Source organism: Bipolaris victoriae, assembly GCF_000527765.1.
Source record: "Bipolaris victoriae FI3 unplaced genomic scaffold scaffold_21, whole genome shotgun sequence".
NCBI classification, from domain to species: domain Eukaryota; kingdom Fungi; phylum Ascomycota; class Dothideomycetes; order Pleosporales; family Pleosporaceae; genus Bipolaris; species Bipolaris victoriae.
In genome coordinates, this window is record NW_014575371.1 from 1 (window position 1) to 26,879 (window position 26,879).

Sequence of the window (26,879 nt, forward strand, 5' to 3'; positions counted from 1 at the left end):
CGTTTTGGCACAGATCCATCAAACTTCAACCAGACGGATACGTGTTGTTTTAGATCTCTCGGTACATGCTTAGGCGGAGGAGAGTAAAAGGCAATCATCGCGGTAGAAGAGAGCCCTACAGGGATGGATAGCTTTTCTGACGGGCTCGGCTTGGCACGAGATGACTGCCAGGATCGCAGCCGGGAGAAGAATCGCATTTTCGAACAGATAGATGTAAGTGTCATGTTTCTTTTCAATTGATACCATTGCTGACTTCATAGTTGAGATGGTGTCGGAATTGATCCGTGGTCGGGATGAGATGGGATGGGATGAGATAGACAGACCAGTGAGGCTCGTTTCTTTGCGCACTGGCTGTTGTTGCTGATTTCAAAGGAGAAGACATGGCGAATTTATGGGCATTGGAGAGCTTCGCTGCACTGCGNTAAGTTATACCCAATTCACTTTGGTTTTACCGCACCACTTACAGGTGGCCAGTGTCCTTATTGCAACCATAGTTCGTTGTATTGTTGTCTCAGTAAGTTCCAAACAATAGTCTTCCGTATTAGCAAACTGCTCACTTGTAGCCAGTCGCAACCGTAGTTCGCTGTTCTGCTGCCTTCGGTAAGTCACGCTACATATGCTTCGATCTTGGCCAATCACTTACTCGTAATCAGTCGCAACCGTGTTGTATGTACGGAAGGATGTTCCTATTGTGGAGTAACTGCTGATATGGTTAGGTGGTTGTCGTACCCAATGGAGTTGTGCCTTATTGTCATATACCCATTGAGAGGTTTACAATGTAAGTTTCCTTGTGGCTCATCGATGGTCATATGCTGAGCAAGCTTGTCGATTTTGGTAGTATTACCAAACCATTCCTGAGGGTTCGAAGCAGGGTCTCGCAGACGTAAGTCTCTCAGACGTAAGTCTCTGAGCCGAAGCTCCGAGGTTTTTATGTAGATGCTAACATAACTTGCAGCCTCACCCGATTTTTTACTTTGACTGTAGTCATTTTTTTGATACCCGATTTCGGCAGGTTGGGGTGTGGCCTGCCATTCTTTTCTGAGATAATTGATCTGATACGCTATATAGCAAACAGAGAAAAAAAGTCAAGTCATAACAACGGCCCCCCACCGTTGCAAAAAAAAATGGTTTCCTCTATGCAAAATTGTATGTGTGATGTTGTTATGGATGGATGCCTACGCACAGCCACGTCGTACCATGGATAGCACACGTTCACTCCCATGGTACATGGCTACAACGCCATTATAGATACTCCTCCTCGCTCAATTTTTGCCAGAAACTATATTACTGACGGCTTTGTTCATATTCACACCGTCCGCTCACATACTTGAACCACTTCAAGCCGGCTACCAGACCGACACGAAACTCTATCGTATATTATCAAGCATGTTCCCCTTTTTCCAATTACCCCGGGAGTTACGAAATCTAATTTACGACTACTATGTCCGCTGCGATGGCGGCTACGTGTACGATGTGGAAACGCGGAAACTTCGGCGAGCTGATGGAGGCCCCGTTTTTAATGCACTAGCCTTGACATACCGACAAGCTGCGTTCGAGCTTGAAGGATTGGCTTTCCAAGTGAACACGATCACATTTTCGGCGGCCTACACGGAGTCATTGCGTGATCAAGCGCTTTTGCATCACTATGTGATTCGTGACTGCAGCGCTTTAAGAAGATATCTGCTCAGCGCGATGCGTTCCATGCTGTTTACGACCGAGATGCTCGGACTGACGAAAGAGACCTACCCCCAATTCGCAGAGCAGGTCGCATCTTGGGGAAAAACCGGGGGAAACATGGGAAACATGGAAAGCATCCACACTCGGGAACTCCGCTCGAGAACTTGGAAACACATTCGTACTCGGGAATTCTGGGCGATAACTTGGCACAATATCTGTCCTTGGAGATCCCGGTCGAGGGACCGGGAAGAGTACCGGCTTTGGCCTAACTTTGAAGACGACAGTGAAGCACGATCTATTTGGAGCGACTTTCAGATGTTCATATTGCAGCTTATGACGAAACATCCAGCCTTCAACGATGCAGTAAAGAGCCTGCGCCCACCCTACAATGTTCCTAGCAGGTATCTAGATCTAGTGCGACATCAAAATTCATACCTCGAACCCTGGCGCATCATCGAAATGGCTGAGCTCAAGCGCCTGGCAGATATTGTAGGAGTTTCCCAAAGGGTATACAAGTGCCATCCACAGACAACATTAAGGTACTCTGCAGCTGCTCTGGCGCTTCAATTCTTCAATTCATGTACCGAGAAGGTCCGCAATTCGGTTCGTAAGATCGTTCTCATCGAAGACGAGATGTCAGTAGGACAATCCCATACTCACGGTCGCGGCTTTATTTCACTCTGCCAGAAAAACAAAAAACTTCACGTCGAACGCCGCGTAAATCTCTGGAAGACCGTATTTGCACCCAGTTCGAGCATCCAACATAGATATCTTCACGAATGGTGGCGGGGAGTTGACTCTATGCAAAACGACCGTCTCCAGGCCTCAGAGGTCTCACAGTTAGTCGGGAATTGGATGGTCGAGGCTTTGGCATTGCCTTCGCTCGGAATGCCTGAGGGCTCATTTACTCTTGTCTTAGATGGAGACCCTATACCCGAACACACCTCTAAAGTCTTCCGCATAGTGCAACGAGACGCCGCTTGGCAAGCTGCTGTTGACCTATGTTATTCTCGAGGTCTAGTATCGAGGCCTTCTTGGGCACAAAGTGGATTCGACTGCCGCTTTATTTTTGAAGGATTTCCCAAAGTAATGGAGACACTTTCCACTACTAGCTGTCTCATTAGATGTAACTTCGACCTTGGTGAACCTTACGACGTCGAAGCTATAATTGAAAACCACCGTGACCTGGATTGTAATGGATGGCATAGCCAATGGTTCAACCATAGTCCGTCCGAATTCCAGACGGAACCACCGCTGCCGCCATGGCACGAGCTTTGGTGGCTACGCGGTTTACCTTTGTAATTAGTTTGCCCGAGCTACCTGGTCAGAGGAACTTTGGTATTCCTTTCTAAGAAACAGAGCCTTTATCGGATTTGGTTTTTATTCGTTTTCGCAGTACAACACAAATATCATCTCATCAGTCTTCCCGTTGTTTTCGATCTCCTCAAAAGAACTGACATCGTGTTGATTCAATGGCGCTCACCCAACACAGCATGGTTCGTCGGGTTTAATCCAATTATGCCAAGGATTTACTGCATCGCCAATACACCAGCAGCCAGATGCTCAGATCCCAGTGTCATGACACGGTGCAAGCCAATCAAGAGATTGATATCTGGGATGAGTTAGCTCCGCTACGACAACTGTGAGCCTAGGTACGAAATCTACTAGTTGTACGGATATTTCCAGAAAAAGCCCGACGTCTTGACGAAGCACAGCTCTTGGTCCAGCCCATGAAAGTGACCTGGGTCTACAGCCGGCTCATGTTAGCACGAAGCGCTGGTATACAAGCACCACGATCTAATTGATTCACACGTTCTGGCAGAGAGTTTCTAAAATGACACTTGCAGTTTCTGTACCTTACGATCTCTATCAAGATAGGTCTCCAGTCATCCCATAAGCTTCAAGCTGTGTATCACGGGCATGATGCGCACATAGAAGTTCAGAGGCATAGCCCATGATACCTTGTTTAGAGAGAGGATAGACTCTCAACAATCTACATAACTTCTTAGTAAGGTCAGTATCTATACTGTAGCAAGATTGGATATCGCTATTTACAGGCCAAGAGGCGACTCGCAATCAAGGGAGATAATAGCCGAAAAACAATAGCTGCAATAAAGTTCGCTGGATATGAACCATCCACGCCGAACAGCAGCACCAAGTTGTACCCGCCACCTGATCATATGCTACTAGGTCACGGTATTTAAAAGTGTCCCCTCTACATATGAGTTGAGAGACTATTTTCGCTCGCACTTTGAAATGCCATATAAACGCTATTAGACTGGTGCGAGGAAGAAGTTAGAAAGTGATCTGGTGTTTTGAAAGAGGAAATGTATATAAAATCCTGTTTATTTTGAGGTGTGGGTGTAGAGTTTGTTCACCACAATCATCTGTAAGTGTGATGCTACAATAATTACGTACGTACCAGTAGAAGTAACACGTGCGTTGCGCCACATCGGCTGCAACAGCTCGAAACGCCAAATCTACGCAAAGCTGTTTCTTCCCAAAACAAAGCGCCAACCACCATACGTCAAACGCACAATGTGGTCTGAGGAATTTCCAGGTTTTGAGCAAGTCAGCACTGACGGCAGCTCTCTCGGCAATGGAAAGAAGAAGGCTGCAGCTGGTGTTGGTGTTTACTTCGGGCCCAACGACCCAAGGTGCGAAAGCATCAGCACATCCCAACACGCTATGCGCACTGCATCATGCCTCACTACTGACTAGACGATTCGTAGAAATTATGGCGAACCCTTGGGCTCGGGTCCCCAAACTAACCAACGCGCTGAGCTCAAAGCTGTCTTGAAAGCCTTGCAAACGATACCCACCACACAGAATCTCCTCATTGAAACAGACTCAACATACACTATCTTGTGTGTGACAGAATGGTATTATAAATGGGAATGGAAAATTTGGAGGAAGGTCAAAGGCGAGCCGCTGAAGAATCTAGAGTTGATCAAACCGAGCGTTCGTCTCTTGGAACAGCGCGAGGCGATAGGCAGCGCAACGTATTTTCGTTGGGTCAAGGGCCATGCAGGCAATCCAGGCAACGAAGCAGCTGACAAGCTGGCTGGAGCAGGAGCAAGGTACGGTTCACGAGTGCTCTACGTCCCACCAGACCCAGCTCTCAACACATGTGACATAGGCGCGAATACGTACGACTTTACGGCGAACCCGAGGAGGAGGAGAGGGGGCCGCGATGTACCTTGCGTGAGGCTCCGTTCGGTTGGAAGGTGGTGCGACACCCAGATGGAACCGAGACCCTCGAGCCGAATCCACAAGACGCGAACAATTACGAGAAAAGGCAGAAGGCGGCGAAAAAAAGAGAAGCAGAGCGGATAAAGGTTTCCAAATCTAAACGTAGAAGAGGAGGAAGCGCAGCGCAGCGTATGGCTATTAAAACCGTCAGAGCAGCAGAAGCGGCCAAAGCGGCCGAAGCAGCGGATGCATTCCTCGCGGAAATGGACCCAGATCCGACTTCAGACGTTGCGGCACAAAGTGCATAGTTGGTAAGGGATTCGATCACATGTTCATGATTGACAGCAGAAGCCAACATCTTCGAAGTCAACAAACCAAGAAGCGCTAAACGTCTTCTCACCCACACATCACCCTTCTCCAGCCACCGATGCATTCGTATCAAGGTACCAGAACCTGGCTCTGGTCTCCATATCGCTGCGGTTACAGCTTCACCCGCAAGGATGTGCTAGCGCGCGATCCGGCACCACAGCTTCAGGGTGATGGTAGTACATTCGTAGCATATCCTCAATCCAGACCCAGGAGTCGGACTCGGCATATTGGCGTGATGATAGAAGAACTCGAATAGAACATAGAATGGGATATATCCCTATTGGCACGTACATGACGGCCTCTTCCTTTTTGCTCACGGGCTCGCCTTTCAGCGCCTTGAATTTCATATGCAGAACCCATGCTTAGCTAGAATAACCAAGAAGGTTCGATATCAGTAGTCTTCAAATGTCACTTTTTTGCTGCTAGTAGTATGAATAACATCATGGCCGATCCAATTGATAAGGCGGGTGATATAACATAAAAGCAACCAATACATTCAAACAAAAAAGGGAATCACATTGCTGTTCTTGATGTAATCTATCCCATAGTTCTATGCCTCTAACAAGCTCTTGACTTCCTTAACCAGCAGCCGATCCTCAGCATCCTTTGCCTGGACATTACCCATGGTACCTGCCGCATCCATGACTCTCCACAAATCTCTCAGCTCGCCATTCATATCAGCGCCATATACTAACCACCCAACACTAATCACGCTCATCTTCTTATTGTCGTTCCACTCCTCCTCGGTACTTATGTTTTCGAGCAGCGAAGCGAGAAGCTCGACCTGCTCGGACTCCTCAAGTTCCGTCTCCCCGGGCAGGGAGTGTGAGGGGTTGGCGCTATACTTCTTCATCCGCACCTGGTGGTTGGAAGAAGTGATATTCATTGCTAGATTAAGGGCCGAGGCTTTGAGTGCGGGATATTTCTCATCGAGAAGAGCGGTCGTCAAGATGGAAATGAGATTTGATGAAAGCGGCTGTGAGAGAAGGTGCGGTACGAAGAGTTGTGAACTGAAGAGGTTGCACGCTAGGTGCAGTGTGGTGAGCCGGAGGGAATATGGTGCGCTATCACCCAGTTTGTCAACATGGTCGAGTAGATGGTGTACTGTCGCTGGTGTACCCGTTGCGCCTCTATGCTCCTCTGCGAAAAAGCCGGCGACACGAGCGTCGGTGAGCGCTATCCTAAGCAGGTCCAGCGCAGTAAATAGGAGCTCAGTCGGAAGCACAGAGGTGATTTTTCTCAAGAAATCCGCAAACTTTGGGAGTTCGGTCAAGGGTGCTTCAATCGCTCCGGACTTCTCACGGGCTTGGATAAAAGCGACAATAGATGACACGGCAGGATCGTTTCCAGCATCTCCCATCTTCGCAACCAACTTCTCCAATGGCGGTACCTTTGTGAATCTGATAGGTCTTTGGTTCTGTCGCATGAGCAAAGGTGTGCTCTTGTCCAGATGTGGGTGAGGCGGAAATGCTGAATTGAGCAACATCTCTACATTGCTACGCAGCTGCCTTGGATCGGCTCCACTCCACTCATCTCGCTGTTCTCCCTTCAGATATGTAATAAATGTTGGAGTCGCGCGTACGTTAGGATATCGGGTACTAATCGAGCTGTCGGCGTGGCTAAAATCGATCTTGATGAACACACACTTCATCCCTGCTTCCGCTGCGAGTTGGTCGTATGGCTGATACATAATCTTGCAAGGAGCGCATGTAGAGCTAGTGAAGAAGATGATGGCGCAGCGATCCTTGGCGAGGCCAAGTAAGCGATCTACGTCCCTAATTGATGTAACATTATTGACTTTGCCCGTGTTCATTTCTAGTTCAGTCATGCTGCCGGAAGAAGCTCCGTTTGCTATTCCATTCGACGCACTCGCACTTGATGGTTGTACTTGACCCGCATGGGGCGTAGGTGCCTGTACAATTGGTCGCATGGCGGCATCAATCTGCGGTTTGAGCATTTGCCCAAAGGGCGTGTTGAGAACGGTTTGTGGGAGAGAGGTGATATGATCCGGTATTCCCTTGCCAACAAGGAACATTGCAAAATCGTTTGAGAAGTTGTTGCAGTTATGTGCGAATAGATCGTATGACTGGAAAACATCAGCACTTGCTCATGGCATGGTGTTTGGAGTTTACTTACTTCGGGTGTGTATATCTTTTTCAGAGATTCTAGGTACTCTAGAATCACCTCCATTGGAAGCGCAGTCTGTCCCAGCTTAATAACCTCCATCGGCCGGCCGTGGTGAGTCGCTCCCGCTCTACATGTCTGCACTCCTTGTCCGAAGTAGTATTCTATGCCGCCAAAGACGATAGACGTGTGGTATACAGCATCAATTTGTATTCCAAGAAACTGGCGAGACATGCTCTTCGCCAGACCCTAGATCCGTTAGTACCGTTGCTCTCTGAAAGGCGTCTATGAGAGCGCTCTCCATTGGAGACTTACTTGAGATAGGTCGTACACGTAGAGTTCCACGTCCATGATAGAAATCACACGTAGCCAACTCTATCCGTCGCACAATACTACTCTGTTGTTTAGGAAGTTTCTTTGATTTCACAGTATGGTACAAGATCAGCGCAAGCCTAGAATCTTTAAGCTTTACGCGTTGGTGTGTCGATGTTGTGGGCCTTGTAGGCGGAAGCGGTGACGTAAAAGAACATTCCCGAAAGTCCCACGCGGGCGATCGCTACGCGCACCGCCACATCTCTTATCGCCACATCGCGCTAGCACCTGACCGTGCTGTCGGCAAAAGCCGAATCGTGGGGAAAGTCATAACGCATAATGCAACGACGTGAGCCCTGCGTCATAAGAGAGTTGCAGCCGATACAGATAGTAGGTTGTCTCAAGATCTTTCGCCGCCACTCTCAATGCCACTACTGGGTGGTCTGGTCCGTATAGGCCTTTTCGGCTAAACCACCTCGAAGCCAGTAGTTTGCGGGTGAGCAACGACTCAGGCCTTTCTACAGCGCATTGCTTGGGAGACTACTGTCGCAAAGAAGAGCGGTGTAGTAGCGAATGCAAACTGCCTTTTACATATCTTTCGAAATATGGAGGGTTTAATTAATTCCATGGTGTGTACTCACAAGCATGAATACCGGGGCTAATCCAAAATATCAACTACCGGCTTTCCGCCGGCGATAATAATGGAGAGTCAAGGAAAGTCAACGATACTAATCGTTTTCGCAATCGCACCATAAATTTTCTCCCTAGTGGTTGCATTAGGAAAGCGATGTATTGTAAGATCCTTAACTGGTATACAACTTCACTACAATCACAGTCTAGTCGTCATCTATCATCTCGCTAAAAACAGTTCAACAATCCAGAGTGACGATTGCCGCGCTACTCCAAGGAACATCAACCCTAATCACGCCATCTTCGCTTGCTTTTACGTTTTCTCCACGAGTGACATTGTTCAACCGAACAGGCTTTCCCTCATCCAGCTCATAGTTGTAGCTGTAGCCATCCCAAGTAATGCCCGTAATTGCATCACTTCCATTTGCAATCAATCTTTGCACCTGGGCCTTGCCTTCGGAGCAACCAGGTAGCTTCAATTCGTATTCTTCGACGGGTCGCGGGAATGGAGTTGTGTAGTTATTGTCAGTTGTATTGTAAGTGTGTAGGTCTACGAGTAGGATGCGAGCCAAAGTGTTGTTGATGTAAGCCGCATACTGGGTCGAGAACTCAGAAGATGAGTCGAGGTGAGAGACACTTAAATGATCTGAGGGTAGTTCTCGATGCATGAACGCTGCAACAGCCACGCTTCCATAATATGGCGGCTTCGTTCCTTTGGTTGTTAGATTTGTTTCGATAGGCTGCCATGCTTGATAGCTTTGGATTTGCCGTCAGTCGGAAATTGAAAAATAAGTGGTGGGAACAATATACTTACCGATAGTTGGTCCCTTGGTGCATATGTGAGCGGGATATGTTATGTGATGCGAGGTACAAATTCCAGTCAATGCCCCACAACGCTGCTCCAAAACTGTTGCTCAAACCCGGTCGTCCTTGTCTGGCGAGCGAGTTATGCTCACCCATGATAATAGGAATGTCTGGAGCCGGCGCATTTTCTGATTCTCTGATTCCTCTCGACAGGTTGAATTGAGCCTCTGCCTTTACTTTAACGTTCGTGTGGTTCATCAATGTGCCTTGCAGCGTGATTCCAGGAGAGGTAGACACGCCCATGTAGTGATGCAAAGTAACTATGCCTATGTCATCATCCTTGTTGATACCTTCTCTCCATGCTTTGACAGCATTCAGAGTGGCTATGTCCACAGCTGTAGGGCCTGCGAAGCTCGGTCCCATGAACTTAACACCAGCGAGTTCCGGACATGCTACTTTAACAATATCTTTAATGGCCTTAGTTCCATTCAACCATTCAGAAACGTAATCCGCTTCGGTGTAGTTGCGGGGTCGGTGGCCAGCAAGATTGAAAAGATCGGGCTCGTTGCCATACTCCCAGTACAAAAGATTGCTCCCGATTGCCTTGCAAGCATATGAGGCGGAATGAAAAGTGCCAGCTCTCTCGGCACTAGAATTGGCGGCCATATTGAGACCATGAGCATATTTTATACCCTTAGGCATAGTCTGGTAGGACTCGAAATAGGACGGTCCAAACGTGATGATGGTTGGGTAGTCGGCCGAGAGCTCTGGTTGAATGATACCAATTATGTTGGTCTTTTGCGATTCATCGAAAACCGCCCAGTCCCTGAGTCCTCAGTTAGAGTAGTGTCTTTTTGTGTATGCAAAAAGCATATAATTACTGTGTATTTCCTCCCACTCGAACATATGGCATGGAGCCTTGTAACTTGCCCAAGTTACTCAAAAGGTTTCCGGTGAAATTATTTGGATTTGATAGGTTACCTGGCAGTAAAGTGTAAGTACTGAGCTTTAGCAGTAGGATTTGTGATTCAAAATACCAGCAAAATCGGGCCATGATGAAAACTCGAATGAGAAAGAAACGAATGGATCCAGAGGAATGCCGGCATTTTGGGGGCTTGACTGTTGAATAGCAATCGATTTAGGTCTCGAAGGTATACGAGCAGCCTCTACTTCCACGAGCGTCACAAGGCATGACAGTAGCAAAGAACGATTGTTGGTGAAGAACATTTTGCCTACTGGATACGATACTTGTGATACGGAATTATCCCCTGCCACTTATCAACGCCTTCGGCGATTGAATATTGACCGCATCGTGCCGCGGCCTTTGCACGACGCGTTACTTGTCCCGTGACTTATGACCCATCTGAACGATCTACACGTGGTGTGGGGAAGATGACAGGGATAATGACGAGCTGAAAGGCGGGGTAAAACATAATCTTGGAGGCGGAGGAACAAGAAGTTAGTGCATTCACGCCATTAATATGGCCAGCCCCCACTTCCCGACTCTCGTTGCGGACCATTATTTCGGCACCATGCTTCCTATTCTTATTGAAGCTGCCTGGTTGTTCGTCATACCGAGGTTAAATCCTTGTCTTTCGTGTAGGATGGCATTTGATAGCAAACATCGCTTAGATATTTCACAAGAATTTGATTGCGCGTTATGTCAGCTGAGTTGCAGCCTAAGATATACCGTGGAGACGAAAGATGGTACTGATAGCCCGAAGTCAATGATGAATGGCTCCTGGCTGCGAGCAGCTAGAGATGTTGGTGCTCATCATGTTGTGAAGGACCAACCTATATAAGAAGGAGAAGTTTACGTAGCATTTTGTGTAGCATAGATCTGATGAATGATAACAGGAAGTCTTTGAGCCAATTAGATCGCGTTATTTTCTCGCGAAGGAGAAGCTGTCGGGAGTGATGGTACGTGCTATGCAGCGGAAGCTGCATGAAGCGCGCGCCGCACTTTATACTACGAGAAAACACGCCAAAGGGGCGTGTAAACACAGACTTTGCGGTTCCATGTCTCTTTACCGAACTCGTCCAACGTAAGAATTCAAAAAAAAAACAATTAGGCATTTTTTAGTAAGCATAAAGGGAAAGCATAGCAATATTACCCCTCAATAAGATCGTCAATGCATCTTGCTGACAATCAAGTATCTTGCGATTGCCGCCTTCGCTAACCTCACGTAAGCAATATATAACCTCCTCCTTGTGTGACCACACCTACGAATGCCCAGGCTTGATGCAGTCGTGCGTTCCCCGCGTAGTTACATGCGCCACCCTATCTATAACACAGTCGTCTTTCGTTTAGCCCAAAATCTTGCGCATGACGATAGGGCAGATATGATTTCTCTCGAGCTAATTCCAGAAACTTGTCTGACTCCTCGACCGCCGAATAGTGAATGGATAAGAGCAAGAATGCTTTGTTGCACATGTTCGTTACGAGCGGCTCACGGGAACAAGCTCACCGATCAAAGCATGATTTAAATGGAGCAATGCTGTGCAGGTATCCCCAACATATCATTTCTGGCTCTATCGTTGGTTGTTGCATCCGCACCATGTATTTACTGAAGTGCTTGTGCAGCTTGCAAAATGTGCATCATGTGAACGCTCTGCAGTAATTTGTCCCTTTGAGGCAAATGGACGATAACGAACAAGAAGATATTTGGCAGATCTCCCTCTTTATAAGTCGTATCCTCAATGGTTGTCCTACCCTTCTGATCTTCTTGTTTCCCTTCCAGTCACTTCTCTTCATATCCTTCATACCACTTGTTTAAATGAGAAAACTGTAGCTTCACCATGTCGCTACTTTCTACTCCAAACATCGGTGTCGCCTTTGGCGTTGCCGCGCTCTTTTTCGTGATCCGCTATCTGCTGGTGAAAAGACATCAGCTACCTCTTCCTCCAGGTCCCAGAGGCCTCCCGATCCTGGGTAATATCAAGGACATGCCTAAGGTCAACGACGTCGAATGGATGCATTGGCTCAAACACAAGGACACCTATGGTCCGATCAGCTCTGTCTCTGTTCTCGGCCAAACGTTTATAATTGTCAATGATGCAGACATCGCACTGAAGCTCTTGAAGGACCGCGCACCAAACTACTCTGCAAGGCCGAAACAGGTCTTTAGTGGTGAGATGTACATCTAACCGAATCCGAATTGATATTCTTTCGTGGAAGCTAATACGAACAGGGTGGGCTGGAAGAATATGTTGGCCATGCTGCAGCCTGGTGCCGAATTTAGACAGCAACGTCGCAACCTTGCTAAGATTGCCGGATCGACTACCTCTATTGCAGCATTTGATCGTATACAAAATGAAGAGGCAGCACATTTCTTGCTCAATCTCTTGGATAGCCCCGAGAATTTGTTCGATCATATCAGAAAAGAAGCTGGCGCGGTGATATTGAGAATCACTTATGGGTACACACCCAACGCGCGAGGTCCGGACCCACTCGTTGATATGGCGGAACAAGCGATGACCGACATTGGGATTGCAGGTGTGCCAGGAAAGTGGACCGTTGATCTACTACCGTTCTGTAAGCGAAAAACACAGGTTATTGGAATACTTTCTCAGTTCTGACACTCCCCTAGTACGCTACCTCCCCGACTGGTGTCCAGGCACCGGCTTCAAAGATGTAGCCCGAGAAATGAGAAAGAATTTCTTCCGCAGCGCTGAACAGCCCTACAATTGGGTCAAGGAACAGATGCGAAACAAGAAAGCAAAAACGTCCTTCTTATCCCAGGCCATTGAGTTTCTTGGCACAGAGGCTTCGATGGAGGATGTTCATAGATGGTCCGCAGTCTCCATGTACTTGGGTGGCTCTGACACAACAGTATCGGCCATTATGGACTTCTTTCTAGCCATGGCTATCTTCCCAGATGTACAGAAGAAGGCACAGGAGGAGCTGGACCGTGTGATCGGTGGTGATCGATTGCCGACTACAAGCGACAAAGCTAGCTTACCGTATATTGAAGCCATGGTCAAGGAGACCCATCGTTGGCACCCTGTTGCACCGATGGCTTTGCCCCATTGCCCCTTAGAAGAGGATAGCATCAACGGGTATAGGATTCCGAAAGGGGCCCTCATCATGACTAATATCTGGTATGTTCCTCACCTCTTACTTTATACTGGTTTCTTTCTTATCTTATATATCATAGGTGGTTCACCCACGACCCTGCCACATACGCAGATCCAATGAGCTTCCGGCCCGAACGCTTCATAGAAACTCCAACCCATACCGCCGAACCCGATCCACGAAACTGGACATTCGGTTACGGCCGTCGTGTCTGCCCCGGTCGCTATATCGCCGACAATGCGCTATTCACAACCATCGCGCAATCGCTAGCAGTGTTCAGTATTGAGAAGCTCGTTGAGAATGGGAGGACAGTAGAGCCGAGAATTGAATTCAAGCCTGGTATTGTTAGTCATCCAGTTCCATATCGTCTTAGCATTAAACCAAGGAACGAGAGGTGCCGTGAGTTGATTGAGAAAGCTGAACAACTCTACCCATGGGGTGAGAGTGATGCACAGACACTGGAGAGTATGAACTAGGAAAGGGTCATGGCATGTACATGGTGCAAGCTGAAGACGAATGATAGTAAGAAATTGTATCCATGTGTTACGTTGTATAAGCGTGGTGATGGCGTCTGCAGCTGATGTTGGACATACTCGTTGAGGTCGTGCATCAGGGTTGGCGTAAGATTTGGGATAGGGCTCACTGAATAAAGACAGCCACGATCCTCAGTGAATACAGCATCATGTGTCGGATGGAAGAAAAGTCACAACAAGACAAAAATATGTTTGCCTGAACCTAGACCCCAAGCCAATTCATCGGCTTGACGCATCGCGGATCGAAGGCGCGTCATCAAAATATAAGATGACGGACAGGTATTAATCTTGCTTCCCTGTCCACACTTGCCAACGGAAGGATAACTAGTTGGCAAGCTCTAGCATAATTTGGAAGCGGAATGAGATGACCGAAGTCAAGTCAAAAACTCTCCACTCATGGTCTGCCACACTCGTCTTGAGTATTGCAAGGCACTTGAGATAAGAGTAAAGCCCTCAAAAGTCTCTCTATTGTGGACTCCTATGAAGTTATAGACTGAACGTCGTCTCGTCAATGTAAAGCCTTTCTGTTTCAAACTCCATAGAGTCCACAATAGAGAATGTACAACATCCAAAGACATTGTACCATGTACCAACACCACAAGTAGACACTTGGCCCGGGCGGTGGCCAGGTCTGGTCGTGCTCATTTTGCCAGAATTTCTTCTTCGCAAAAAAAAGCTTCTCGCAATGCGGCTGGCGCCAGACTGCGAAAGGTGTCAGAACATGGAGCGATTGTGACAGGTGTGGTGGTTACATCCATGTTCACTAGTCGCTCTAAGAATCAATAGCCATTCGATCAGCTTGATCGCAAGGCTTGTGATCCCTTCACCGCATTCCGTCCTCTGACCAAAGTCGGAGGTCGCCGCTACGGGAAGTGAGGAAACCGAACACCTAACGGTTTGCCAGTTCCTCGGCGGTTGTTCTGTGCAGTCCAAGTACGCTCAAAACGAAATAGTTTACGTGTCCGTATGGTTCCAGATGGGCCGTGGTTCCAGATAAGAGCTAGGTAGCGTTGACATGATTGCATTTCTAACAAGACATTCGGTTGGTGTGCAATGCAGTCACTCCGAACTCTTTGCGGGATATCTCCCGAGTTTGATGCTCTAGCGTGAACGGAAGATGAGCTAGGCCTAAACGTTCAGGGTTGAGACTTGTGGAGGTTCGCATCATGCATCTGGGGGTCTAACCAGAGAATGATGCTACACCTTATCGATATGGAATCCATTGGTCTTCAGACCATGGGTCCCGGACGCAATAAATGGCGCGTCAACAGGACGAAGCGGATAGGATCGATATGCCGAGGTCGAGCTTGGTAGGTAGAAAGAAATGATTGAAAGTCTCGTCAACGGATAGAGCAAAGGAAAGACGGTGGCTCCGAAGGCTCCGAAGGCTAGAGAAACGGAGATGTATGGAAGTAGGAGGGACGTAGGTGCGTTGCGAGATTTTATATCGTCATGTAGATGTGGGTGGCTGGGCAAAGTAGCCGGAAGCGAGGATTTTGGCGTCGGTCCGTGCAATCGCGTCATCGAAACGATCAGGGCCCATGTTCATACTGACCATACAACGAGATTCTTCCAACTAACAGAGCACAATGGTAAGATGGCTACGACCGACCTTGTAGTATCCTATGCGCGTGCTAACCAATTCAAAGCCACCAAAGCGCCGCGGACCGCCGTCCAAGGCGCCTGTCAAACGGCCATCGAAGCTCGCCAAAGAAAACGGCCTGACTGCAGAGCAAGAAGCTGAAATACGCGAGGCATTTGGCTTGTTTGCCGTTTCGCATCCTGACCACGAAGACTCAAAAGAAGGCGTACTAAAGAGAGGCGATGTGCGAAGGTGCCTTATGTAGGTGACACTTGAATGCGCCTGAGTGCATTACGCACTGACTGACGACGGTGAAGTTCTCTCAACCTCGCACCGGACAAATCGGAAGTGCCATCCATTCTCTCTACAATCGATCCCCTCAACACCGGCTTCGTTAGTTTCGTACCTTTCCTGTCATACGCCGCAATCGCAATACATTCCAAGGACCAAGGGTCTGACGAGGACGACGACGATGAGGAGGATGAATACCGAGAGGAGAGTAATGCAGAAGAGGTCAAAGCAGCATATCGACTGTTTACGCACGGTACTGCAGGACCTATTACACTGGCGCACCTTAGAAGGGTTTCCAAGGAGTTGAGAGAAGACGTGCCAGATGACGTCTTGAAGGATATGATTCTTGAGGCGAATGGCGGGGTTAGGGGTCAGGGTAAGGACGCTGGTGGTGTCAGTCTTGAGGATTTTGAAAGTGTGATGAAGAGAGCTGGGCTATCCTTTGGATGAGAGACGATGATGCAAGGAACGAAAACACGATAGCATGGAGTTTTACATGCAGGCACGGATACGTCGAAGGAAATCTCGAGCTGCGGTATTCCAAAGCATTGGATCTACAAAAGACAGTCGGTGGAAAGCTGGAATGTTGCGCGCATCCTGTGCTGCCAAGCACATGTTGGTACTGGGCACGACGGGCCACGATGCAATTCCACGCTCGTGAAATCTAGGCCAGAGTCGCCTTATCAACGCAAAGCATGTTTCAGTGGGAAGGGAGGGGAGTGCTGGGTAGAAGGAATGTAGCCATTAACGCAACAACAATGCCGGAGAAAGGAGTAAAGGAACGAATAGCGTTTGGGCACTACAATCTTGTAGATGCAAAGAGGTTGGTTCTTTGTATGTTGAACCATACTCAATCGAAATTAAAATCTGCATCTGCATCTGCATCTGCATCTACATGTGCTATGCTACTATGTATAGCATTGGCGAATGGGCTCGGCGCCGATAGAAGGTGAGGCGGTACGAGTGGGTTCCAAAGTTCCAAAGTCCCACAGGTGGCTGCCAAGATGCAGGGACCTTACGTAGCAGGCACACGAAGACGGATGTAACGGCGCTGCGTATGTAACAGCAACCGCACTCGATTACACATCCCCTCCCTGCTTGTAGTACTACTGTGGACGGAGACTCCTTTTGTACGCTTGTCTCCTTGATGTGTTTACGTGTCTTCGTCGCCACACCACACTAAACCATCCCGGGAGCGCAGTGCAGCTGAATGCCCGCGCCCTGACCTGCAGTCCCTTTTCTGCCCTCACACCTCTCCCAGTTCCATGTCCAGCGGCATTGAAGTCAGCGGAAGCCAACGACGACCCGGCATCTGGTCCTACTTTAGTTTCTCTGGCCCACGCCGTCGTGTCTCCGTCTCCCTGCCTCGCAACTCGGATCCCAATCGCGGCGTCGACGACGACGACCCTCACGCAAAAGCCGCTAGACACTCCCGCAATCGCTCATCCTACTCGGACGCATTCATGAACGAACACAAGGGCGGCGCCGTCATGAATCAAGGGCAGCGGCTACGCTACCTCAAGACGGGGGGTGTCATTGCCTTTATACTTCTCGTGTTGTACTTTATTGCGCCCAGCGACCGCATCCCAAGACCAGGCGGTATGTTCACGACCTGCTACTCCGTCATTCACGAGCTAACAATGGCAGCGGTATCGAATGCCCCTGGAGGCAACGCAGCAGCCGGTGACGCAAAGGCCGAGTGCACCAAGTCCTATCACAAGGACAAGCCTCTGTACCAGTATGCCCTCATGATCGACGCCGGCAGCACAGGCTCGCGTATCCACGTTTACAAGTTCAACAACTGCGGCCCCAGCCCCGAGCTGGAGAAGGAGGATTTCAAAATGACACCTAAGAAGGAGGGAGGATCCGGTCTGTCAGCTTACGCGGACGATGCAGAGGCTGCTGCGCGGAGTCTTGATGTCCTCATGGAAGTTGCTCTCCAGAGCGTGCCCAAGGAATACCAATCTTGCACTCCTGTTGCTGTAAAGGCAACTGCCGGTCTCCGCAAGCTTGGTGAGCAGAAGAGCAATGACATTCTCGCTGCTGTGCGTCGTCATCTCGAAAACGACTTCCCCTTCCCGGTTGTGTCTGAAGAAAAGAAGGGCGTCGAAGTCATGCCTGGCGAGATGGAGGGTGTATACGCATGGATCACGGTCAACTATCTTCTCGGCAAGATTGGCGGTCCCGACAAGAACCCTACGGCGGCAGTCCTTGATCTGGGCGGTGGTTCCACACAAATCATCTTCGAGCCTACGTTCCCCGACACACCCCGAGGCGGACTGCCAACGAAGCTCGCAGAGGGCGACCACAAGTACGAACTCAGCTTTGGCAACCGCAACTTTGACCTATACCAGCACTCGTACCTTGGCTACGGTTTGATGGAAGCCCGCAACAACCTGCACAGCACCATTCTCGCGAGCCTCCACGACACGCACAAGGACAACCGCGAATACCTCAAGCAGCCCATTGTCAACCCTTGCATACCCCCTGGCATGTCGCGCGAGATTGAAGTCCATATGCCCAAGGGCCACCCATTGGGCGACTCGCTCACAGTCAACATGACGGGACCCTCTACCTCTGCGCCAACTCAATGCCGGGGTTTGGCAGAAAAGACTCTACACAAAGACGACGAATGCGCGATTGCGCCGTGCGCCTTCCGTGGCGTCCACCAGCCCCCCTTTGCGCAGACTTTTGCCACGGAAGCCGTGTACCTCCTCTCATACTTTTACGACCGCACACAGGAGCTCGGCATGCCCGAGTCGTTTACCCTCCGCGAGCTCCAGGACCTCGCGGACAAGGTGTGCAGCGGCGAAAAGGGGTGGGATGTCTTCTCTGCTGTGCCCCAGGCCTTGGATGAGCTCAAGGGCCGTCCCGAGTGGTGTCTCGATCTCAACTTCCAGTTTGAGCTCCTCAGGAGTGGATACGGTATGCCTATTGACCGTGAAGTCAAGATTGCAAAGAAGATCAAGGGAAATGAGCTGGGTTGGTGTTTGGGTGCTAGGTAAGAAATCTGTTCCCTCTGTTTGTTTTTTGCTTTGATTGTTGGAATTCGTGGGCAACAGAACTAACATGTGTAATAGTCTTCCGTTGCTCGAGGCCAACTCTGGATGGCAGTGTAAGATTAAGCAGGTACAGTAGATGATGAAGTGTGTTTGAATTGAGGAAGTGGATAAGAATCTTAATATAGAAGGTGCACTTGAGATAAGTGCTGGTGACGAACTTTCGGTCTATTCCCTTTTTTTTCCCCGCTGCGGAAGCAAAAAATCTATGGGGAAACTTGGGGGGAAAGTATGGGTTTAGGCGTTTTTCTTCTTCTTCTCTTTTTTTGCTCAACGAAGTGCGGGGGGATTGAAGGCAATGAACAAAAAAAGAAATTCTGGAATCATTTTACCAACACTCACATTTATGGATCAGGTTATTTTCACGTATAGAATTGTTGATAGATGGGAAGAGAAAGAAATGAAGTTCTTTTTCTTCTTCTTCCTCGTCATAGATCTAATGGTATATTTCCAAGGAAACAAAAGACCTTTTTTTTTCGTGGCAGGATATTAATGAAAGAAAGAAAAGATGTGTATATATGTACATGCGCATGACACCTCCGAATCTATGGTTCTAATGGTTGTTTCGTCTAGAAACTGGAAAAGAAAAGAAAATAAGAAGAGAAGAGAAGAGACAAAAAAGGGGGACACATCTACAATCCTCGACAAGCATCTAATCAGAAAGACCCGATATTCCCCTTGGTATACATAGTCTGCCTCCTCTTTGCGCGATGCTGATGCCCTTCTACCCCATGCCGCCCCATGCCCATTCCATCCCCCAACATATTATTGACGCCCGCCCTGGCCTTCCTAACGGCCCTACGCTTGGCCTCTCTCCGCTTCAGCTTGCCACTCCAATGCTTGAACTTGCGGATGATACGATCGGCCATGAGCACAAGCAGCGTGACAAACATGACGGGGACGGCAATGATCCAGAAAAAGGCGTCAGAGTGGTGCTGGACGCCGTTGAAGCGGGCAAAGTTCTGGCCAAAGTAACCAACGAGGAAAGTGAGGGGCAGGAAGAAGATTGTGGTTGCGGTGAGGATCTTCATGGATTCGTTTTGGTAGGCGCCCATCATGTTGAAGATGAGATCGATGAGGTTGTCGGCTGCGCGGCGCATCTGGTCAAGTGAGGCCGTGATCATGATGCAGTGGTCTTCGACGTCGCCGAGGTACGTGTGGGCGAGGGGGCTGATGTTGATGGATGTCATCGTCTTGCGCGTAGCGAGGTTGGAGTTTGTGTGGGCGAGCATGGATTGCGTCATGGGGTCTGCTTTGTGGTCGCGCAACGAGTTGATGAGCGAGACTATGGGCTGGATTGTGTTGCGCAGGATGGAGAGCTCCGATGTGAGGAGATAGAGGAGTTGGCTGTGGTGCAGCTCGGGCTCCTCGAGCACGTCGAGTTCCAGTTCGCCCATGGCGTCCTCGTAGGCGGCCACGACGGGTATGGCTAGATCGACAATGGCGTCGATGATGGCTTGCACAATCATGCTGCTGTCTTGGCTGCGACGGAGAATGGTGTCTTCGGTGCGGAGACGCTTCAGAATCATGCCTTCGACATCGTCGGCCGAGTGCTCGAAGAAAGAGATGACCGAGTTGTCGGCGAGCAAGAAGATGCTGACCTGCTCAACGCTGACAGTCAAGTGCTTCTCTGTAAGCGCCGAATGCTGTTCCAGGTAGACTATACGGTCGAGGTTGTATCCACCACGGTAACGCTGGAGGGTACGGACTGCAGCCGTTGCTGGAGGCGTGGCTGTTCGAAGCCTTTCAAGAGGCGTACCGTCAAGCTGCTTCTCTATACCATCCAGGGCGTGTATCATGTCGTCCTTTTTCGACTTTGCCCCGTCATTGTTTCCCGAAAAGAGCATCCTCTTTGCCTGTCTGAACAAGGATGGCTTTCGATTCTTCTTTTTCTTATGGTGATGGCTGGAATGACGTGAGCGGGAGCGCAACCGAGAAGCCTCATAACGTTGATCGGCGTCGTCCAAGTCCGAGTCGGAATCGCTTTCCGAGTCTTCGTCTACGGGGGTGCGGACGAGCTTGGAGAGAGTCAAGAGCATGAAGGCCTGGTCAGAATACCAGTCGACCTTTGTCCTGCTCTGTGGGCTCATCAAGTCCTCAATGGCCAGGCGATGCAGCTGCTTGTGGTTTCCCAGGGTGCGAATTACATCCCAGCTCAAGCCATTGACATTGATCCATCGCGAGGTGACCCAGGCCTCCTTGGGGTGTTTTAGGAATTCCTCGAGCGTGTCGTTGTCGAGCTCGTGGCACTCGACCCTCTGGTCGGAAAAGTCGACTACGGTGATCTGGCAGGGGGCATACAGATGGTGGTAGTTTGCAGATTCATTGTCGTTTTTTGTGTCGACACCGGGCTCGGCGCCAGGTTCCTGATGGTGGTACTGGCGGGTGGGGGATTGGTAGTGCTTGACGGTGTGAGATCTGGTGATTCGGCGGCGCAGGGTTGAGTCTACAGAACCGCGGTCCGGGGAGAGGAGGGTGTCGGGGTTGGTAGGGACAGCGCTGGTCGCGGTGGCTGCAGTGGCGGAGCGGCCGCGACTTCTTTGTTCTCCATTGAGCTGGGTGTCGAGGGTCAATTGCGGAGGGGCAGCTGAGTCGGAGACAGGACGCTCGGGGTCGGTGGGCGGCGGAGGCACAGAGGCAAAGTCCTGGACCCGCGTGTTGTGGGGAGAGGCCGACATAACCGGGCGGATGGAGTCGATGGACGGAGAAAAGCGCGTGTTTGACGGACTTGTCTTGGCTGCTTACAGGGCTGGGCAGAAGGTCAAGCAACTAGGTGTAGATTTGGGGCGTCGATATATTGTGCAGTTCGGACGTTGGCGAATACGGGATGGCAGCGGGCGGACGGGCAGGCTGCGAACAGTCCGCCCATGGAGGCTACGAGGTTGTGAGGGAGCATGCTGTCTTAGCTGGTGCAGGGTTTCACCATGCCATGTCTCGCCATGGGCGCGACGAAGAGCGGGAGGCAGAGCAGTTGGCCTGCAGCATAAATCCGCTGACCAATCAAAGGGGGCATCACTGTCAGCGGGCAGCAAGAGAGCAGCAGCAGCATATAGGCATAATTAGGGTGTAGTGGTAGTAGTCATAGTGATAGCATGCACCCGGCCGAAAACCAACGTGTGCTGGCATGAATGCAGCAAGCCGCTCAGCCGGAGAAAAAAAAACACACGTCTTAAGCACGCCACCTGTGTGGCGCAAAGGGGGGGGTTGCATTGGGCAGAAGCGAGTGCAGAAGAGCACATAGGATAGGGTGATTAGTGAGATGATTTGCAGGCGATATTTGGGAGCTGCGACGGGAGGTGTTGGCGATAGATTTGAGCGCGAGCGGGCGGGCGTGACGCATGAAATTAGCGGTTCGAGACTGCCCTTCTCGGCCGGCGGTGCCAATGCTTGTGCTTGACCGTGACGGCGACTAGCAGGAGCAAGTGCAGGAGCGAGGGCGTGCAAGTGCAAGCGCAAGGCCACGCCTTCCCTCCCCGAACCGCCTCTTGCCTCCCCCATCCATCCACCCATCCATTCATCCACCCACCAAAGCCAGCCCAGCCCAGCCCAGTCAGTCTCAGCCAGGCAGGCAGTCTGTAGCATAGCACCCACCCACACCCACCACACTACACTACACTACTGCCACCACTCATACATACATACATACATACATACATACACTCTGCAGCCTTACCGCGATCTACATCCACATCCACATACATACGCATACATACATAGACACACATCCTCGCCTCTCTGCACGCTACCACTGTCCCCCCCCTCCCCCCAGCCTGTCGCGTGGCCCGTCGCCGGCAGCGCCAGTGTGCGTGTGAGTGAGAGCGTGAGCGTGAGCGAGAGGGCTCTTGCCTCGACCCACCCCCCCCAGCCCGGAGCACTCAATCCATCTCACACATCCCGGCACCCCTAGCAGCAAGCAAACAAGCCTCATCTCCCGCCGCAAGCTGCCCACTCTCCTTTTCGCTCTCCCACTCTCTTCATCACCGCATCCCCATCAGTCCCGGCTGCTGCTCCAACCGTCAGCTCGTCGGGCTCCCGTGCTCCTTCTCACTCCCTCGCCGCCCACCATATGCGACACTAGCCCCCAACCCGCTAAACACCACCCTTCCCCCCAGCGTCCACTCATCCGCCACGCCCACCAAGCGCCACTGCAAAGACGCCCGCCATGCGCGAAGTCAACTTCAGCATCCCCAATGCCAACAAGGCCTCGGTCGGCATCACCACCGCCCTCTACGACCGCCGCGCCCTCGACTGCACATCGACCCTGCCGCTCATCAACTCGCTCAACCACCTCGCCTACCTCACCACATCGTCGGCCCGCATACGCGACATCCTGACCGTCGATGGCGGCATCGAACGCCTGATATGCATCCTCAAAGAAGGCCGGAGCAAGGACATGATGGACATGTGGAAATGGAACCTCGCCTTCCAGTGCATCTTCAACATCGGCGTACGCGGCTCCGAGAGCGTCAGGACGCGTGTTGTCGAGGCCGACATGGTGCCCGTCATTGCCTCGATTCTCGACAATTACATCAAGGTTGTCGACAAGATGCGGGCCAGAGCAGAGGCCGAGATGCACAAGTCGTCGCGCCTGGGAACCTCGAGCCGCCACCACTCATCACGCACCGGCGAAGCTGCCTCCAGCTCCGCCCATCGAACAGACCGGTCACGACGCATCATCCCCCCTCCCATCGAGATTCCCCGGCCCCTCGACGCACCCCTGGCCGAAACTACGCCCGTCCCGACCTTCTCACTGAGCTCACCACCAGAGCGCACCACCTTTGCCCGCGGCCGCCCTCCTCACCACCATCACCACCGCAGCCACGAGAGCCGGGCACAGCTGTTTGGCGCTCCAGCCAACAACACACGCAACCTCACCCAGCCCTTGGTCACTGCCCTGCCTTCCATGGACACAGCACCCGACGCCTTCACCCTACGCCCCGTGCGAGATGCCGACCGTCTACCCTCGATGCTGCCTGCCCTACAGGGGGAGATGACCTCCCAACCAGAGTCACCCACCACGCCAAGTGCCCCGCAAGCACGCCAGACCAGCCCAAGAGCGGGGCTGGCCAGAACCCGTCGCCGGCCATCCATTCGACACCAGTTATCCGTCTCTGGCGAGTCGGATCTCGAAGCGCCGCAAGACGACATGTCGGCAGAAGCTCCCACTGCGGCGGGCCCGGCTGTAAACGAACCAATCGTAGGCATCCAAAACAACGAGATTAACATGGCCGATATTGTTGGCAACGCAGAGATGCTCGATGCAGGCAACACTCCCGTTCCCATTGCAGCACCTTCCGAGGGCACCGACGAAAACAACGAGACCTTCAACATTACCCACCGCCCAGCCCTCGATGGCAGCATCATCAATCCCACAAACACCCCGCCCAACAACCCCATTACCGGCTTCTCTCCTCTGCCCCCGACCATCAACGTTGTAAACACCAACCCCCCACCACCATGGTACCCACGCTACGCCCAGGAACGCAATGCCTCGGCTAGTGTACTGGCTGCCATGCCCCGTGACGAGGATGTCCTCATGTCTCTGCAGCTTCTGGCCTACGTATCAAAGTACTGCAACCTACGATCCTACTTCCAAAAGTCTCATCTGGTACCCAAGCTCAAGATTGGCATTGAACTTTTGGATGGCGAGGCGTCCACTCCAAAGGCTGCTGACGAGGAGGAGGAAGAGCTCGAAGAGTATGAACTCCCCGACGACTTCAACATCTTCCCTCTTGTCGAGCAATTCACCGTCCGCCACCACACATCAGACATGCAATACTGGGCCAGTGTTGTCATGCGCAACCTCTGCCGGAAAGACGACTCCCGTGGAGGCATCCGGCAATGTGCATACTACCAATGCGGACGCTGGGAAGAGTACACGCGCCAGTTTGCAAAGTGCCGCCGCTGCCGGAGGACAAAATACTGCAGCAAAGAGTGCCAGAAGAGCGCGTGGGTCTTCCACCGCCACTGGTGTGTGGCCGCTACCTAGGATATGCGGATCATACCTATTCTTTAATTGTTGTTTTTCTCTTTTGGAAATCATCCGTCATCGTCATCGTCATTAACATCATCATCATCATCATCATCATCACCGCCAGTGGGATTGTTCATCATCTCTTGGCTGCATATCGCATGGCGCTGGGCAAACTGCTTTCGTTTTTTCTCATGTTTTCTTTTGTCATAATCTTCTTTTCCTCTTTTTTTCTATTTTCTCTGTTCAAAGGGTGCAAATTAATTAATGAGCGACACGATTACTGGATACCACACAAACAAGTTTTACACAAAACTAGTACCAAATCAACTACTAGTCAGAATGCTTCTTGTTCTTGTTCTTGTTCTTCTTCTCTCGGGCAGCCATTAAAAAGGGGAAATCCAAGGGGGAGTTTGCAAAGCAAAGTGCGCAAAGACTGTCTGAAGCAAAGGCCTGCAAAGGCGATAAGCAGAGCGAAGAACCAAAAAGAGAGAGAGAGAGAGATCACTATACCATTTCATTGTTATTGTTTTTTTTTTTCTGGAGCGCAGCATTGTTAGCATTTGGTAAAACCGGAGTAGTACAGGGTTTCCCGGCGTAGTGAGTAGTGTCTGTGTGTTTATTTCTGGTGCAATTGAAATGCCATGCATGCATTTGGACTCGTCTCTGTTCGTCTGTCTGTCTATCTGTCCGTTTGTCTGCTGGGTCAGATTTCTCTGTCCTTGTCTGTGATGTTTTTAATTTGCAAGTGTTTGATTTGTAATCCCGTTTTATTCCTACATACGTATAGATTGATGTTGAATTCAAGTAGTCTGTTCATTTGTCATCATCAAAGAGAAATCTGATTAGTGATTCTTTTTTTCCCTCCAAACCCCTTACTTTGTAACACCTAGTTTCACCATTACTCTATCCACTTGTGAAACAAAAAACCCATTTTTTCTATCATTGCTCCCTCCTCCATCTACACTCACTCACACAATCGTAACAACCACCCGCTCCCACTTCCCAGAAACCACCTTCTTCCCCCTCCACCTCTCCGCAACACCCCCAATATTCCCCGCATCAACTGCCACATCTTTGACATTAATCCGTAATTTCCACACCCCGACCCTCTTCCACGTTCCCTTGTTCAACCCAGCAGGAACAAGCATCAACCCCGCAAGCCGCCGCTGGATATTCTTCGTTCCCGCAGTCCGCACAACCTGGACTTCAGATAGTAATGCATAGATTGCGTTGCGAGGTGGGGAAGCCCGACCAGCAGGGTCATCAGGGTAGTATTCCAGCTCTGGATCCCAGCGGAAATGGCAGTCAGCAGGTACTGTACTGCTACTTGCGATGTCTTGCATCTGCACTGCCAAATCAGCCGGCCAATTGGATTTGACTGGTAAGACGCTCGTCTCGAGTATTATCTGCGTACTCGAGAACTCGTGGGCTGCGGTGTCTGGGGCGTGGCGTGCGGCGTGGCCGGGGAACTGGAATCCCCGTGGTTTGGCCCAGAAGATGTCGTGCCACACGACAAGATGTGGTGAGTTGAGTGCTTTGGAGCGGACGAAGAGCGAGTCGTCGGCTAGGAGGAAGGAGACCTGGTAATATCTGTACATGGGGATAGAGAACCAGGACCAGCTGGGTGTGTTGGGTGGTGGCCATAGCGCTGCTTCAGCTTCTGCTGCGGACTTTGCGGGAGCGTCTTGTGGTATTATCCCAGGTATCCATGTGGAATCTGGCACTGGATTGCCGTTGGGAATCTGGTTTTCGATGCGGACGAGCCATGAGGGGTTCTTGTCGACGTGTCAGAGTAGCGCAGTGGGAAGGATCTCGTTCCATAGTCCAGTGAAATATGTCATCTGGTCTCGATAGAGAAATGCACAAAATATGTCTTCAGACACAACTACGCGGTCTTTTTTTTTGAAAGAAAGAACACTTATGTTCGTCTCTAGATAGCGAGACGCACCCCATCGCGGGACAGTTTTGCCAATCGGATCTTCGGAATTATATAGTTACTAGTTTAGAGGGCTGTAATAACGTTGCACAAATCTATTGCTATTGTTGTATAGGACACTAGCCCCTAGTGAGGATCTCTATTATGTTGCGTATATTATCAACTACTTCTTCATTGCTGTTAATCGTAGACTAAGGCCTTCGTTAAGATTTGAGAGACGTATAGGGCTAGTATATACTATAAAAATAATACTTCTGTACTTAAAAGCCATGTTAACCTTTATTAAATTAGACGCTAGGAGTTTCGCTAGCTAAAGTAGAA

At 50.4% G+C, this 26,879-nt stretch overlaps 9 protein-coding genes across 9 annotated transcripts; 5 read left to right on the plus strand and 4 right to left on the minus strand.

Annotated features, from left to right (window-relative positions):
• Positions 1–1,386: 1,386 nt before the first annotated feature.
• COCVIDRAFT_92850 (hypothetical protein) lies at positions 1,387–2,979 on the plus strand (the record flags this gene model as incomplete). The annotated part of the gene is made up of 2 exons (XM_014703578.1): positions 1,387–1,855; positions 1,955–2,979. The coding sequence occupies 2 exons, from the start codon at positions 1,387–1,389 to the stop codon at positions 2,977–2,979; spliced, it is 1,494 nt and encodes a 497-aa protein (XP_014559064.1).
• A 2,809-nt stretch (positions 2,980–5,788) lies between these two features.
• On the minus strand, positions 5,789–7,713 carry COCVIDRAFT_24487 (hypothetical protein; the record flags this gene model as incomplete). Its single annotated transcript, XM_014703557.1, has 3 exons — positions 5,789–7,324; positions 7,375–7,611; positions 7,678–7,713. The coding sequence occupies 3 exons, from the start codon at positions 7,711–7,713 to the stop codon at positions 5,789–5,791; spliced, it is 1,809 nt and encodes a 602-aa protein (XP_014559043.1).
• Positions 7,714–8,543: 830 nt separating this feature from the next.
• On the minus strand, positions 8,544–10,335 carry COCVIDRAFT_35580 (glycoside hydrolase family 79 protein; the record flags this gene model as incomplete). Its single annotated transcript, XM_014703579.1, has 4 exons — positions 8,544–9,060; positions 9,119–9,934; positions 9,990–10,089; positions 10,146–10,335. 4 exons carry the CDS (start codon positions 10,333–10,335, stop codon positions 8,544–8,546), a joined length of 1,623 nt encoding a protein of 540 aa, XP_014559065.1.
• A 1,572-nt stretch (positions 10,336–11,907) lies between these two features.
• Positions 11,908–13,659, plus strand: COCVIDRAFT_35581 (hypothetical protein; the record flags this gene model as incomplete). The annotated part of the gene is made up of 4 exons (XM_014703580.1): positions 11,908–12,245; positions 12,300–12,643; positions 12,699–13,209; positions 13,266–13,659. 4 exons carry the CDS (start codon positions 11,908–11,910, stop codon positions 13,657–13,659), a joined length of 1,587 nt encoding a protein of 528 aa, XP_014559066.1.
• Positions 13,660–15,305: 1,646 nt separating this feature from the next.
• Positions 15,306–16,039, plus strand: COCVIDRAFT_13864 (hypothetical protein; the record flags this gene model as incomplete). Its single annotated transcript, XM_014703523.1, has 3 exons — positions 15,306–15,308; positions 15,366–15,559; positions 15,616–16,039. 3 exons carry the CDS (start codon positions 15,306–15,308, stop codon positions 16,037–16,039), a joined length of 621 nt encoding a protein of 206 aa, XP_014559009.1.
• An 815-nt stretch (positions 16,040–16,854) lies between these two features.
• COCVIDRAFT_92728 (hypothetical protein) lies at positions 16,855–18,727 on the plus strand (the record flags this gene model as incomplete). The annotated part of the gene is made up of 3 exons (XM_014703581.1): positions 16,855–17,188; positions 17,237–18,590; positions 18,670–18,727. 3 exons carry the CDS (start codon positions 16,855–16,857, stop codon positions 18,725–18,727), a joined length of 1,746 nt encoding a protein of 581 aa, XP_014559067.1.
• Positions 18,728–19,304: 577 nt separating this feature from the next.
• On the minus strand, positions 19,305–21,326 carry COCVIDRAFT_24491 (hypothetical protein; the record flags this gene model as incomplete). Its single annotated transcript, XM_014703558.1, has 1 exon — positions 19,305–21,326. The coding sequence occupies one exon, from the start codon at positions 21,324–21,326 to the stop codon at positions 19,305–19,307; it is 2,022 nt and encodes a 673-aa protein (XP_014559044.1).
• Positions 21,327–22,810: 1,484 nt separating this feature from the next.
• COCVIDRAFT_13867 (hypothetical protein) lies at positions 22,811–24,637 on the plus strand (the record flags this gene model as incomplete). The annotated part of the gene is made up of 1 exon (XM_014703524.1): positions 22,811–24,637. The coding sequence occupies one exon, from the start codon at positions 22,811–22,813 to the stop codon at positions 24,635–24,637; it is 1,827 nt and encodes a 608-aa protein (XP_014559010.1).
• Positions 24,638–25,590: 953 nt separating this feature from the next.
• Positions 25,591–26,829, minus strand: COCVIDRAFT_13868 (hypothetical protein; the record flags this gene model as incomplete). Its single annotated transcript, XM_014703525.1, has 3 exons — positions 25,591–26,397; positions 26,571–26,600; positions 26,797–26,829. The coding sequence occupies 3 exons, from the start codon at positions 26,827–26,829 to the stop codon at positions 25,591–25,593; spliced, it is 870 nt and encodes a 289-aa protein (XP_014559011.1).
• Positions 26,830–26,879: the final 50 nt, after the last annotated feature.